This window comes from Dromaius novaehollandiae, chromosome 5, assembly GCF_036370855.1.
Source record: "Dromaius novaehollandiae isolate bDroNov1 chromosome 5, bDroNov1.hap1, whole genome shotgun sequence".
Taxonomy (NCBI): Eukaryota; Metazoa; Chordata; class Aves; order Casuariiformes; family Dromaiidae; genus Dromaius; species Dromaius novaehollandiae.
In genome coordinates, this window is record NC_088102.1 from 44,271,013 (window position 1) to 44,286,331 (window position 15,319).

At 56.7% G+C, this 15,319-nt stretch overlaps 1 protein-coding gene across 2 annotated transcripts in view; it reads left to right on the forward strand.

Annotated features, from left to right (window-relative positions):
• The window catches only part of MAPK8IP1 (mitogen-activated protein kinase 8 interacting protein 1), a 29,313-nt gene extending 14,289 nt beyond the window's left edge, over positions 1–15,024 (forward strand). For both annotated transcript variants that reach the window (XM_026107531.2, XM_064512635.1), the window contains exons 3-12: positions 3,937–4,170; positions 7,256–7,337; positions 7,593–8,465; positions 10,208–10,283; positions 10,814–10,986; positions 11,337–11,446; positions 11,620–11,739; positions 12,957–13,027; positions 13,379–13,477; positions 13,947–15,024. In XM_026107531.2, coding sequence (XP_025963316.1) covers positions 3,937–4,170; positions 7,256–7,337; positions 7,593–8,465; positions 10,208–10,283; positions 10,814–10,986; positions 11,337–11,446; positions 11,620–11,739; positions 12,957–13,027; positions 13,379–13,477; positions 13,947–14,019 — 1,911 coding nt within the window. In that variant the 3' untranslated portion in view covers positions 14,020–15,024. The remainder of the gene's footprint in view (positions 1–3,936; positions 4,171–7,255; positions 7,338–7,592; positions 8,466–10,207; positions 10,284–10,813; positions 10,987–11,336; positions 11,447–11,619; positions 11,740–12,956; positions 13,028–13,378; positions 13,478–13,946) is intronic.
• The last annotated feature ends 295 nt before the right edge of the window (positions 15,025–15,319 follow it).

Below are 15,319 nucleotides of genomic sequence, written 5' to 3' on the forward strand. Positions count from 1 at the left end.
CCAGGCTCCGTGCAGCACTTTGAAATTGGGCGTGAAACAATCTGGGCTGTGTGGTGGGGAGAGGGGATGCAGATGATGTGGGTCAGCTAAGGAACCTTCCATGGGACGGTGTCAGGTCGCTGGGTAAAGCTGAATGCATGATATCAGAGGGAATCACAGCTCTGGCATCTTGGAGGGGCTCCCACGCCTCCCCTGCTTCCTTGTGCTTATACTTTTTTTTTTTTCTTTTTTCTGCTGGAGGCTTCCTTCCCCATTTTTGTCCCTCAGCCCCTGGAGCCCAGCCTCGGTGCCCACCAGAGACCAGCTGCCTGGCACTGGGGATTGGGTTTTTTTGTCACTGGGGGTGGCACTGTGTGGGTGGGAGGTAGCCACAACAGGAGCACACCAGCTTTGTGGCCAGGCCAGAGATGGCTCTGTAGCAGAGGTGTGAACCTCTCCATGACTTGCATTGGGATCCAGACGTGCATCCTCTGGGAGTCCCACAGCAGGGTTGGGGCACTGGTGCTGCCCTCCCACATGCCCTAATCCTGCCTGTTCCCTCCCACTGGCTGGAGGGTCTTTGGGAAGTCCTCTCTTCACCCCATCTGTGCTGAGGCAGGACTGAGCATACTCTGCCTGTCTTTAGGTTAGATATTCACATGACTTGTTCTTAAAGGCCTTCCTAGGCAGCCTGTTCTGGTGGTGAAGTATTCTGCTAGTTAGAAAGGCTTTCCAAGGTCTAATCCCTACCCCTTCTTTGCAAATCACTGCAGGTGCCACTGGGGTGGTAAGGTGAACGATTGCTGTTCGATTTCAAAATCACTTTGATGTCTTATCAGCAACTGATAAGTACCTACAGTGGTTGTAGTTTCCTCTTAGCTATGGAATTTTGTACGGTGCCTCACTCCCAGAGAGTACTTTTTTAAAAATAGGTACTGTTTTGCTCTTCTGCATCCTTCTGTGACTTTCCCTCCTCTATGAGCTTTCAGAGATACTTGCTATAGCTACAAGATTATTCCGGCAGCATCATCAGTAGACTATTTTGAATGTTATCAAGTCAGCTGACTTGAATACACCCACCAGATACACCCAGATATGATTTATTCAGTTAGTTAGAATTTTTTCCCCAATTCTTTTCCTGTGCTTCAGTTTCCTTGTTAAAATCGATGTGATTTGCTACAAGTAATTGATGTGATCTGCCACAATAACAGTTTTTTTTGTATAAAGGCTGAAGTTAAAAACAAAGATATTTGTTGAACATTTAAAGCCTTGCAAGACTTTGCTGGCTGTAAGAGAGTAGAGGATGCATCCAGCCCCTCACAAGGGTGCAGATGCATCCAGCCCCTCAAAAGGGTGCAGGTGCCTCCAAACTAAGACTTGGACTTTTGCATTTGGGCTGATTTTCAGTGGTGAGCTGAGCAATGTTCCTCCAGGCGCTTGCCTGGTACCTGTCAGATGCTCAGCAAGGATACTAGGGCAAGGTGGTCCCGAGGAGGGCATCCACACTGTGTTTGCATTACACAGAGCCCTGCCTGTGCTGGCATTAGCCTGACTATGTAGGAGCTGGTAGCAGTGGGAGCTGTTGGTGCGGGCTCCGAGACCTGCCACTGAAAGGGTGAGGTGGCTGTTTCTTCTCCCCCAGCTAAAGGGGTATCCTCCGTGCAGCTGGAGACACAGACAGCATCAGCTGCAAAAGAAGCGCTTTTCCACCTCCGCCTGCTCACAAGGCTTTACAGTCACCACAAACAGCTGATAATGCAGAGCTCAACTAGCTAATGCCAGGTCACAGCCTTTATTCCTGGCTACAGCAACCTATGATTCTCTGATGAGTGCAACGGACGCTACTTAGGAAGGAAACCATTGACCTTTCAATGCCTGCAGCCACATTGGGACAACAGTGCCTCTTCACCCAACATGGCAGGCCACGAGGCGCATGTTCCTTCAGGGTACCAACCCTTCCTGGCCCATCTCCCTGCTGAGGAGCATGGCTCAGTGCTGGGCTGGCCTGGCCAGTGCAATGGGCCTCCGCTCCCCGCAGCCCTGAAGCTGTGTTGCTCCAGGGGTGAAGCGGCGGCTGCAAGGGGGAGACTGTTGAGCGGGAAGGTCATGTTCCTTCTTCCTGCTGGGGGACTTGCTCTTGGAGGTGTGAAAAGAGTGGGTCTGCCCACAGCCAGAGTGCAGCCACTGGTTATAAAAGGGCCTCCAGAGAGCTAATGCCAGGTGGCAAGCTCTTGTTAAAGCTCCAGGGTGTGTAAGGAGCATGGGCATCCCTTCTGTGCAAATTTATTTGCAGATAGGTGCAAATGTATAATGACTGTCTGTTCCATCCAGTCACTCAGTAGGCATGGCCTGTCCCCTTCATTATCAACACAGTCACCCATGTTAGGACAGTGAACCCTCAGTAAAGTCATGGGTGACCCCAAACTGGGGGAAGCTGGAGGGCAGCACTGCCGTTCAGAGGGATAGTGACAGGCTGGGGGCTGACAGGAATTGCATAGAGTTCAGCAAGGATAAATGCAAAGTCCTGTGCCTGGGAAGGAATGTCCACATGCAGCTGGGCAGCTGGGTGCCACCTTCTGGGGAGCAGCTCTGCGAGGAGGACTTGGGGTCCTGCATGAGTCTGCAGGGTGCTTGTGGCGTTGGAGGACAAATGCATCTATCTGCTGTGGCAAGAAGGCAATCTGTGGCACTCATCAGGCTGTGCAGGGGAGCTATCAGGACCCCATGTGCTGGGGGCTGGCACATGGGACGGACAAGAAATGACTCGTTCAAGATGAGGAAGCCAAGGGGGATCTCACTGCTGTCCCCAGCCACCTAATGGGCACTACAGAGAAGACAGAGCCTGCCTACTGCCAGGGATATGCAGTGAAAGGGTGAGGGGCAGCAGGCACAAGTCTCGACGAGGGAAAGTTCAACCCCATATAAAAAGAAGAAGACAGGAGGAAAGCAGTGTAGCACTGGCACAGGTGCCCAAAGAGGCAATGGATGCTGCTCCTGGAGGTTATTCAGACCTGATGCACAAGGCCCCGAGCAACCTGCTCCGACTTTGAAGTCAGCTGTGTTCTGAGCAAGACTTGGACTAAACCTCCAACCTGAATTACTCAGTGGTTGTACGAGTCTATGCAGCCAAGACAGGAACGAAGAAAGGGTTTGATCTGCTTTGGAAGAAAGAAATGGTGTATGCGTTTGTTTATTTTAGAGGAAACATAGTGATTGCATGTCTCTACATCACGGGTGTAAACCCTACCCTGAATGAGGTAATACCGATATTCTGGTTCGTTTGTGGCACAGTGCTGCAGACTCACCCAAGAACAGCCCTAGAGGAGCAGCGGGATCCCACTGCTCCCCTGGGGCAGCAAATAAGCCCTGCAGCCCCACCACCCCGCTATCAGCCTCTGCCACACCAGAGACAGCAGGGAAGGCAAAGGGCAGCCAGCATTGGCCTGACGTGGTTTTAAACTGGGGGTGGGTGCTGGTGAATTGGGGCAGTCACAGTCTTCCCTGCCTCTTAGAGGCTGGGCTGTGTGGGCGCAGAGCCTTCTCTCTGCTTTTGCACCCGCTGTGTGCGCTCCCTTGGTAGATCAGCCCTGTTTGTCTCGGCCGCGGGCATCCTGCCCTCCTGACCTGCGGCACCCGCTGTGAGCTAGTTACCAACCAGAAAACAGCCCCGTGGCTGCAATCGTAGCTGCAGCTGCTGAGCAGGGAGACAAAATACTGACGGTGCCTCTGCATCTGATGTGGCAATGGCGGTGCCGGGGCAGGAAGCTTGGCTCAGAGATGCTTTTCGAGAGCTGAAAATAATATTCCTGCCCCTTTAAAAGGAAGAGGCAGCCGGGTGCAGATTTGCGGCTGTACCAGCTCCAGCTCCCTCCTCCCTGCCCCGACGCGACGCGACGCGGCGACGCGGCTCCCGACCTTCCCACCCAGTCTCATGACTGTGTCTATTAATCCCGGCAGAGCCATGTGAGCCTGCAGGCCAGCGCTGTCCGGGGAGTGGGCGGCGGGGAGGCCAGCCGGCTGCAGGCGGAGATGCTCCAGCTCGACCTGATCGATGCCGCGGGGGACACCCCCGCCGAGGAGGAGACGGCGCCCGAGCCGCTCAAAAAGGACCCCCCGCCTGGGACCATGGACACTTACAGGCCCAAGCGACCCACAACTCTCAACCTCTTCCCGCAGGTGCCTCGGAGCCAGGTAAGGCTGGCCTGGGGGCGTGGGGGCAGCGGAAAGCCCGTGCGGCGGCGTGGCGGTGGGGACGGGGCTGCCACCCGGGGGCTGGCGTGGGCACTGGGGCAGGAGGGGGTTAACCCATCTGCCGGGGGGGCTTTTGTCTGGGATGGACGACAGGGCTCAGCTGGCGGATGGAAGGAGCTGCGTGCCGGGAGATGCGTACGCCGGCGACACGGGTGCAGCGCATGTGCGTGGTGGGCAGGGGCACGGCGAGGGTGGATGCCCCCTCTCTGGGGGTGCCGTGCCGCTCCTGGCAGTGCTCAGCTGGGGCGGCCAGCTCCTCTCGGGTTGAGCCCACTTCCCCCAGGCCTGGCAGAGAGTGTGGGCCAGGGCCAAGGCAGCTCTGGCAGGTGGCAGGGTGGGAGTGGGGAGGGCACACAGAGATGGTGGCTTCAGCAAACAGGGCACAGTGGGCCAAATGCAGGAGTGAGCGCTATGCACCGGGGTGGTGCTGGTGAGCCACAGGCCGGGCTGGGGGGCAACGCTGGCTGGCAGGCCAGCCCCCGGCCCCACCAGCCCAGGTGGAGCTGGCGACACAGTGCTTGGCCGTGGGGAGACAGCGGGCTCTGCTCCTGAGCAGCGATGCCTTGTAAAAGAAGCGTGAACATCAGCGCCCTGTGCAAAATTCAAGAGACAGAATGGCAACGCCCAAAATGGTGGTGGGGAGGATGAGCGGTTTCTGTTGTCTTGCTTGCTCTCAGGTTTCACCCGGCGTTTCCCTGGGGCTGCTGGCCCTACGCAGCTGCGGTGGCGTTGCTGTTGTCCCCAGGACAGGCGGCGTTTTGGTGCCCCACATGCTGACCCTCTGAGTGGTGGCAGGGATCCCTTTGCCCCATCTCTGCTGCAAACTTTGCACACCCATGCAAGGTGCACTACATGCAGGGCTATTTTTGTCATCTTCCTGCATTCAGCAGTGGCTTCTCTTGCCAAGTAGGAGGATTTTCGTCGTGGTGACGTTCAACTGAGGAGAACGAAGCGAGAGGCAGGTGTCCCTATGGGTGACAGATGGGGAGTAGTCGGAGCTGGGTGTCGCTAGCATGGAGCCGGCAGCTGATGCCAGCTCTCCACCCGAGGCCGCGGGTGGGAGGAGGAGAAGGGCAAGGGGCCAAGACCGGTGCCCTGAGGGACAGCTGGCACCGGAGACAAAGGCAGTGGCATTGGGCAGGCGGCGGGAGCCGGCACGCAGGCATGGAGCATAATGGACAAGGGCGCAGCCGGCAGCCTTGTGCCACCCTGTGCAGTGGCCCCAGGCAGCAAGCAGCACGTGGGAGCTGCGTGCAGCTGGGGGGCGACAGGGCACAGCTGGGCACCCCCCGGCAGTCGGTCCGGACCGGTCTCCAGGGGTGGCAGCAGGCCTGTGGAGAGGTATTTTCCAGGGTGCTTTGTGGCATGCTGGGGCAGAGAGGCACGGCCCTGATGTCGGAGAGGGCAGCTGGCTGCGGAAAGGGGTGACGGTGCCTCAGGAGGGGGACAGCGGAGTCGGTGGGGGCCGCACCAGGAGTCACAGGGATGGCCTAAGCCAAGGACATCATCAAGAATGGGAGGTAGGGACTTGGCTTTGCTGCAGTGGCGGCCAGCAAGAGGGCAGAGCTCTGGGCAGGTGTGCTCTGCCCCTCGGTCAAAACAGCACGGGAGCTTCACTCAGCTCCTCAGCACAGGAAAGCTCCTCTCCCATTGCGTTGCCTGCGTGGCCCGTGGGGGAGCTCAGCGTGAAGGGGCGAGCACGCAGGGAGCCCAGGCAGGGCACAGGACCTGGCATGGGCTCGGCACCGTGACAGGAGAGCACCAGGATGGAGAAGCCAGGCGGATGCAGCAGGCTGGCAGCTGGCAGGGGTGGTTGCATGGGGCAGAGCTGGCTGCGGCACGAGGCATCTGGGAGGAAGGAAATCGCTGCTGGGACCAGCTAGCTTCTTCCTCGGACACCACATGAACACCTCTCTGTCCCGGCTGGGCATTACAGACCCCAAAGTGCCCTGGCCCTGCAGGATGTGTGGGCTCTCCCTGCTGCATTTGCTGCCTCTCGCCCTGCTCCAGGCAGCGTGGATGGGATCTGGCAGCCTGGCTGGCTCATGGTGCTGCAGGAATTGCTTTGCACACAGAGGCCATCATTGCAGCAGCTCACCTGGCCTGAGTCCTGGCCCATCGCAAACCTGGGAAAGGCAAGCAGGGACATGCCATTATTTGCACTGGCACAGCAGGGGCTCTGGAGGCTGTGGTCAGAGCTCCCCGAAGCCCCTTGGAGGGGGTCTCTCTCCTTCTTGCGGCGTAGAGGCAGGGACGTGGCAGCCATGCTGTTCAGCAACATGCGAGTTAGTGGACTCACAGGGCAAAGGCTTGCTTCACACTGATGGGGAAGCAAGGCAAGAACAGGGCAGCTCCTGAATAGCTGCAGTCTGTGACAAGATCAGGAGAAAATCCAGTCCTAGCAGGGCTTAGTACGCAAGCAAAAACTAATAGCATGGAAAATGCCACTACTGCAGCTCAGGAAAAAGTATCTAGTGCCCCAGCAGGAAGGAGCTTGGGGAATGGAAGACCAGAGAGGAATTTGGTGCCCGGGTGTAGAGGAGAGGATGGGAAATGGGGCTGGGGTCAGCAGCAGGAGACTGCGTGCTCCAGAGCAGGCTGTGGGGAAATAATGAGAGCAGGGAGGGAATGCAAGCAAGTGGGAAAGTGAGAGTGTTCTAGGGACAGGCTTCAGCCCTTGGGTCTTGATTTTGGTTGAGACTGTCCAGCAGTGAGAAGTTATGTGTGGGCTCCTGCAGGGTTGATAAGTGCAGAAGTTGAGGCCAAGCTCTCTTTCTTCTGGCTGGCCCATTGCCTGTGCTTCTCCTGCTGCCACTCAAACCCTCCCAGCAGTAGTGGTAGTGTGACGAGGTGGGGGCTGGCAGATGGTCCCAGTGCACCCATGTCCCCCCCATGTGCACAGGCAGGAGTGAGCCACTGTGGGGAGAGCTGGGCCAGGTGCTGTGGGCTCGGGGAGGGATGGGTGCTGTTGCGCCACGTGCTGTTTACTGCTCTAGCTACAAGGCAGCTTTGTTCTTCTCCTCAGGACACGCTGAATAACAACTCTCTGGGGAAAAAGCACAGCTGGCAGGAGCGGGTGTCCCGGTCGTCGTCCCCTCTGAAAACGGGTGAGTTCTTGGGCTGTTGCCCAGGGGCAGCTCCCTGCACCCTTTAATGGCTTGGGGAGTAAATCCACTGCCAGAGCCTGTAGCAAGCAGTGCCAGAGCAGGGGGTTGGGGAGAAAAGCCCACATGGACAGGGGATGTGTGTCCAGCTTGAGCCTGGGGCCTGGCTAACGCATCCCCCACCAGCTTCCCCAGCTGGGAGCATCCCCCTTCCCAGGGCACAGTATGAGTGCCAACACTGCTATCCTCCCCCTCCAGGTGAGCAGACCCCTCCCCACGACCACGTTTGCCTGAGTGATGAGGTCAATCACCAAAATAGCACAACCTCCACCAAAGACCGGGGCACGTCCACGGAGAGCCCATGCCGGCGCACAGCAGCGACGCAGATGGCGCCAGCCTGCATTGCCTCATCCCGGGCACCCGAGAAGCACCAGGTGACCAGCCGGCCCCCACCTCACGGTGCCAGCGTGGTGGTGGTGACAAGGGGCCCCGAGGCCCACCGGGACCGCATCCGCTACCAGACAGATGTGAGGCTCGAGGCCACAGAGGAAATCTACCTGACACCTGTGCAGAAGAACTCGGACCCCTTAGAGGCCGAAAAGCCGTTTTTGTCCCAGTCCAGTGAGAACCGCATGTCCATCAGCTCCGACGTTGACACATCCAGCTATTCAGCCCTTGCAGGGAAAACCAACCCCTCCATCAGTGAGGAGGACGAGGTGCTGGACTATATGTCCTCCCCTGACAAGACAAACCCGCCCAGGACCTCCTGCGGTGGGGGGAATGGTGGCTACCGGCCAGGGCACAACCTTCAGAGGGCATCGGTGAGTTCGGACACCAGTGCCCTCTCCTACGACTCGGTCAAGTACACACTGGTGGTGGACGAGAATGTGCAGCTGGAGCTGGTCAGCCTCAAACAGTGCTACTCCGGCTACAGCGATGAGAGCGATTCGGCCACTGTCTATGACAACTGCGTCTCCTCACCCTATGAGTCAGCCATCGGCGAGGAGTATGAGGAGGACGCGCTGAAGCGCGACTCGGTCTGCCTCTCTGAGGACTCCACCCCTGAGGCAGACATCCACTTCTCCAAGAAGTTCCTCAATGTCTTCATGAGCGGCCGGGCACGTTCCTCCAGTGAGTGCTGGTGGAGGGAGGAGGGGGCTGGTGACTGCATCCCCAGACAGCCCTGCCTGTCCCTGGTATTAACGTACCCTGCTCATGCCATGCAGCGTGGCTGGCAGGTCCCCGCGGTGAGATGGAAAGGCTCCCAGTGGGCACTGGCTCCCAGGCACTTGCTGCAGCCTGTGACTTCTTCCTTTGCAGCCGGGGAGGCACATGGGGCCTGGAAAGGCTTTGTGAGCTTCAGGCAGGGATAGCTGGAGGCATTTCAAACTGCTTCTTGCCTAGCATGACATGGGGCTAAGTTGGCATGGTCCCAGCTGTAGAGGCGGAGGTTTGGTTGTCTCGCAGGGATGCAGCAGCGCATCTGGAGTGCCCCTCTTTGCCCCAAGGAGCACAGGACTAGCTGGTTGTGCCTGTCCCTGTAGCACTGGGGAAAGCAGGGCCATGCTCTGGCAGACAGGGCTGCCCTCAGTGCAGGCTGAAGGCTCAGTCCTGTTGTGCTGCTGCTGATGGCTGTCACAGTTGTGTGGGGGCAGGGGCTGGCACAAAAAGGTCATGTTTCCAGCAAGGACTGCTAGGCGCTTTTGTCATGTATGAGCGTGTCAGCTCTTGTCGTGCCTTCCTTCCTCACTTTTACCACTGCGTGACTTCATCTCAGCCAAGAACATTCCTCTGGGGACTCTGTGTCAGGGACATGTTTACCACTGTACGCTGGGGCTGCCTCAGCCAGACAACTTCTGGGGCTCTCCAGCAGAGCGTCAGTGGTTCATCCTGCTCTGAAATGCCCTTCTCCTATCCCACCTTCAGCCCTCACCTGAATTGCCCTGTGGCCTCTGTAGATGGCTCCTAATTGTGTCCTCAGCTGGTGACTGATGTGTGGCTGAAGAGTGATTTGAAAGCTCCCCTTTTTGCAGGGATCACTGCCACCCGAGATGCTCTGACTCCCTGCTGCCTCTGCCCAGGTTCCTACTGTGGCAGAGTGGCCTGCTGCCAGCTCTGCTCCACTGCTGCAACTCCAGCCCGTCCAGGGACCAGCTGGGATTGTGGAAGCAACTGCTGGAGCAGGGATGGGACAGCTGCCCGGTCTCCCCCCCAGCTTGCTCCTACCTAGAGCCCTGTAGGGCTGAACCCTGCCTGGGGAGCCCAAGCTCCCCTTGTCTGCACACGCTGGGACATGGTCTCCTTGCATGACCTATGTGGATAGCCTGGGGATAATCTTCCTGTAGCTACACAGGCAGACCCTCAGGTTTTCTTTTCTTTGGACACCTCATGCTAAAGCAATAGGAGACTCTTGGTCCTCTGGCATAAAGGTATCACCTCCATTGGCTGTGCTTTCCCAGTGCCTTAGCAGAGCTGGGGAATGAGCCTTTGAGACAGAGTTTGTCTAGGAATCCAGGGCATAACAGCTGTGCTGGCCATGGGGAAGCTGGCACTGCGCTCTTAGTCATGCCTCGCTCCCTGGAGTCCTTCCAGCTCCACTGCTGTCAGTGCAGCCTCTTATCAGTGTCAGGGAAAGGGTTTTGTGGCAGAGTGTATGCTATGGGGGCTCTCTGCCTCTTGGCTGAGATGTCAGACTGAAAAGCATGGAGCAAAGCTAGTATGCTGTCTGAAAATGCAGTACAGCCTGCTGGGGAGGCTCGAGCAAGCACCCAAGGCACCTGGCCGTAGAAATGGGTTGAGATAGCAGTGTCCTTCTCTCTGCAAGGGTACTGACCCCTCAAAGCTGCAATGTTCCCCTTTGCATTCATTCTCAGGTGCTGAGTCCTTTGGGTTGTTCTCCTGCATGATCAATGGGGAGGAGCAGGAACAGACTCACCGTGCTGTCTTTAGGTGAGTGCAGACACAAGCACTGTCCCAAGTCAACTGCTTAGAAAGCCCAGTAGTCCCCTCCCACCACAGTGGTGGCTAGCCACACTGCTCGAAGGAGACCGGTCCCAATCTAAGACTCTGCTTCCACTGCAGTGCCTCCTAATGTGAGAAGCCTGGAGGCCAAACCACTATCCCTAGCTGGTGTCCTTCCCAGCAGGAGCCAAGCACTAGCTAAGCAACATCCATCCAGGCTGTGGTGAGGCTCTCCAGGGGTGAGAGACCTCCAAAGGGACCCAAGACCTCTGTGCGGAGTAATGAGGGTGATGCAGTAGGGGACACCCTCATTGTAGGTGCCAGAGTGCTGCCTTTTGACCCTAGGCCTGCTCAGATTCTTTATTCAGAAGTCTGATATCCTTGACTAGTTACATTTGCATGGACACTCCCTGCCTCTGTTGGCTGTGAGTTTTTCATTGCTCTCCACCTTAGCAGTATCATAGTGAGTAGGCCACCAGAGTTGCTGGCTGGCCAAGCACCAGTGACTCCCTGCCCAGGTTTGTGCCTCGCCATGCGGATGAGCTGGAGCTGGAGGTGGATGATCCTTTGCTGGTGGAGGTGCAGGCAGAAGATTATTGGTATGAGGCCTACAACATGCGGACGGGGGACCGGGGCATCTTTCCTGCTTACTATGCTATTGAAGTCGCCAAGGACCCAGACCATGTAACAGGTACCAGTCCTCTCTGCATACAGCCCATGGACATCCCCAATTTCTGGCCCACCTCCTCTCTGCTGAATGGAGGCTGGTGCTGAGTTGGAGGGGTGGAAGGAGGACTGTGTTGGGCACCAGGCAGGAAACAATGGGAGCCTGGGCAGCTTCTGTCTGTGATGCTGGGCACTTGTACGTGGTACTGCAAAAAGCCTTACCTGGACAGGAAAACATGTGGAGATGTGGGAAAAATGGAGGGGGGAGGTGTATCTTGCTCCACACACTTTACCATCAGAGATGGGCATGTGCCCAGGGTATGTGTCGTGCGTGTCTGTTCCTGCATGCTCCCTGCCATGTGCTCTGTCTTCCAGCTCTGGCCAAGAGCAGTGACTGGATGGACCAGTTTCGGGTGAAGTTCCTTGGCTCGGTGCAGGTTCCCTATCACAAAGGCAACGACGTGCTGTGCGCAGCCATGCAGAAGGTAGAGTCCCACCGCAGGCCAAGCCCCCTAGCAGGGAGCAGGAGCGGTCACTCCTCCTGGCAGCATGAAGGGGCGAGTGGGGAGCAAGTGCAGATCCTCTGCAGGGAGGGGCGAGCTATGATCGCATGCTGCCCGTGAGCGCCAGAGCATTGTCTCTCTGTCTTCCCTCCCAGATTGCCACCACGCGCCGCCTCACTGTGCACTTTAACCCACCCTCCAGCTGTGTCCTGGAGATCAGCGTGCGCGGGGTCAAGATTGCTGTGAAATCTGATGACTCCAAGGAGAACAGCAAGGTAGGGCCACACTCCCTGAGCTTATCACATCCCTTCCCAGTTGCTCTTCTAAGCAGGCTCTTGTACCCTCTCCTCCAGATTGTGTTCACATAAGAAAATCACAGGTTTCAACCCCATATGATCCTTGCTCTGATGAGAAATGCTATCTGAGGGGTTGTAGGCCCAGCATCAGGGTCTCCCATGCCTCATGGGATCCCAAGTTTGGGCCCTACTGCAGCTTGACCCCAGACCCATGCAGCTGCCAAGTGTATTGCTCTACTGGGATACTGTGAGCTGAGCTGCATGGATAATATGTGAGCTGCTCCTAAGCCTTTCTGCTGCTATTTTCAGTGGTGCCCTCCAGATCTGCCCTGTAATCTCTTTAGCTGGATACTGTAGACTGCTGATTAGTGTTCTCCATAAGTAGCCTACCAAGGCACAGCAAGATGCTCTGCAGAAGCAAATGAGGCCTTCACAGCAAGCCATTTGGAAACCTCTTCTCCAGACAGGGATGTAGGATTGGTTCATGGCCATGGGTGCTGTGGCAGAGAGCTGGGCTGGGAATTTTTTATGAGTCTTGCTGTATTTAGAGGATGTCATCAACTCGATTGCTTTTTAAACCTTTTTTTAAATAAGGTCTCATTTCTGAGTGGGGCCCTTTGAACACCAAGGCTTGAATGACTGACTTAGTTCTTCTAAACCATCCATTCATCTTCTGCCTATTGGTATTTATGAGTATCTTTTTAGCAAGGGAAAAGGATTGTGTGTGCTGGGCAAACAGTAGCACTGCCTCTGAGCTGAGTACAGCCTGACACATGGCCTCCAGGGAAATACCATAGGTGCTGCTGGAGGTAGAGGCAGTGGGGGTGGGAGGCAGAAGGGACTGACTGGTAAATCAGTGTGTGCAGGTAGCTGGGGTCATCCTTGAACTGACCCTTCATCTTGGTGCTCTCACCTCCCTCTTCCTCCGTACCTCTGCAGAGCCTGTCCTCTCACCAGCACCTCTCATGCTAGCCCTGTTGGTGATCAGTGCCCACAAGCCGTTCCTGTAGTTTAGGCCTCCATGGGGCAGAAGCACTGGTGCCAAATGGCGGAGATGGGTAGCAGCTCAGCAACAGGCCTTAATTTTGCTGCTGGACCAGTGCACATATTTTTCAGGGGTCACACTGGCTACCCTGCAGCTGTGGTGGGGCAGCTGTGGGCAGGGTAGCTTTAACAGTCCCTTTTCTTTTCCCCAGGTAAACAAATGTAGCCATTTTTTCCAGCTGAAGAACATTTCCTTTTGTGGATACCATCCAAAGAACAACAAGTGAGTAGCAAAGAGGTGCGGGCTGCTCTCAGCACCAGCTTCTCAGCATGGAGCTTTGCATTGCCCTGCAAGGGAAAGGGAAGGGAAGGGAAAGGAGGGCTATCCAGTGCCTTTCATGCGAGCTCCCCTTCCCCTGTAAACCCTGTGCATCACCTTCTTGCAAGGGGTGGCCTTTGGAGGGCACTCCTTCCCAGCACTGGGCCCTGGGAGCTGATGGCCACCGGAGTTGGGGTGGGGGAGGGGAGGCGGGTCCTAAATCCCTTGGCTGCAGATTGACACAAGTGCCCTGGGTGGGTACTGGAGTACCTGCTCGTCTGCTGGTCCAGTCTCACCTAGTCTCTCCTCTCTCAGGTATTTTGGGTTCATCACCAAGCACCCTGCTGACCACAGATTTGCTTGTCACGTCTTTGTCTCGGAGGAGTCCACAAAGCCCCTTGCAGAGTCTGTAGGGTGAGTCTTGGCTAGGCTGGGAGGAGGGCGCTTCTTCTGAAGGGCAGGAGGATTCCTCCCAAAGGCATCTGAATTAGGGCCCCGGGCTGGATTCTGCCATCTCCCCATACATGTGGGGCTCTGACCTGGTTCCAAGCTGGCACCACTTCCCTAAAACAAGGCTGACAGGGTGACAGGCAGTATATGCCTGACAGCACTGGAACAAGTCCCAGTGCAAAGATTTGCTGGCAGATGGTTGAAAATCATGCACAGTGCAGAGGATCAGAGCAGGGATGGAGATCCTGTTGCTCCAGTAATGCCTCTGGGTGCTAATGTGTGAGGGTTCGGGGACTCAAGCGGTGGGTTCCTGCTCCAAACTCACAGCTGGGTAGTGAGCAAGGGCAGGAAAGCAAGCTGTAGCAGTGGAGATAGGCTGTGTTGATGCCCCAAGGGGCGGGCACTGCTCAGCTTTGCTCATGCTGTGTTGCAGGAGGGCTTTCCAGCAATTCTACAAGGAGTATGTGGAGTACACGTGCCCCACAGAGGACATCTACCTGGAGTAGGGGCTGGCACAGGCACCTCCTGTACAGCCAGGGCTGCAAACTCGCCCTTTCCCCATCGTGCATGGACAAGAGCTGCTTTGAGAATGGAAGAGGAGTGGGCTCTGGGAACAGCTCCCTGGGGGCGCAGAGCACTGCCTCTTTTCATGACTCTCCTTCCTCGGGCTGGGATGGACGGGAGGGGGGAGGGCTGGACAAATTGTGTTTATTGTACAAAATACTCTTAGTTTATTCTGTTGGAGAAGCACCTACAGGGTGCCCTGCCTGTGAGCAGCAGAGGGGTGGGCAGCAGCATGCTCAAGCCCTTTCCTGGTGCAGGCTGGGGTGACAGCATCTCCCCCTTGTGACCATGGCCCAGCTTCCCGTCACATCCGTCTGGGGTGACTTTTAATGCAGTGGCAGGGTTGGACTCTTGCAGTACGAAGACACAGCAGCTACAGCAAATGAGAACCACATGATGGCTCCTGTCTGGGAGATGGACTCACCTCCCCCTCCCCCCCTGGCCAGGGGACATCACCTCCCTGCCAAGCGCTGGGAACAAGGCTGCTGGGCCAAGATGACAGAGGGAGTCCTGGTATCTCCTCTTGTAGAGGGGTGCATGAAAAGGGATGAGCTGAGACAGCTCACCTCTGCCTCTGCACCCATCCCCACACCTCCCATCTTGTAACCGTGCCCTGGGGAGAGAAAGATTCCCCCTTGTATCTCTCCACAGTGACTACAACATGGAGAGAGGAGCACTTCCCTGCCCCTTTCTCCCTCTCTCCCTTCCAGCTGCAGGCTGTGGAGGCAGGGGCAGGGCTGAGCCACCCCACCAAGGTGGGCCTGAGCCCCCTGTGCAGAAGGGGGTGCCTCTCCAGAGGTGGAGCAGGGAAGGGCTAAAGCCTGCAGGGAGCCATGCAAATCTCCAGGGAGACAGAAGGGCTCTCCTGGTCCCTGCAGCCAGCGGTCTCTGTGCTTCAGCTGGATCTGCTGTGATGGCAACAACTATTAAATATGATGGTTCATGGAGCAGTGCTGCTGTGCTGTTTATGTCCTGCAGCAGTGGGTTTGGCTAATTCCCTCCCTTGGGACCTCAATAAGCTCTGGCACTTCTTGGGTTTGGTCTGAGAGCTCTTCTTCAGTCCCTGAAGCCAGGAGATCATCATAAAATTGCGGTGTAACAGGTCAGAAGGGGCCTCTGGAAGACCTCAAAGCAGGCATGACTGCAAAGTTATAGCAGGGTTCTCAAAGCCTTATTCAGCCAAGTTTTGTCTCTCCAAGGCTAGAGAGCCAACACCTTCTCCGGACCAGTGTTCCGGTGCTT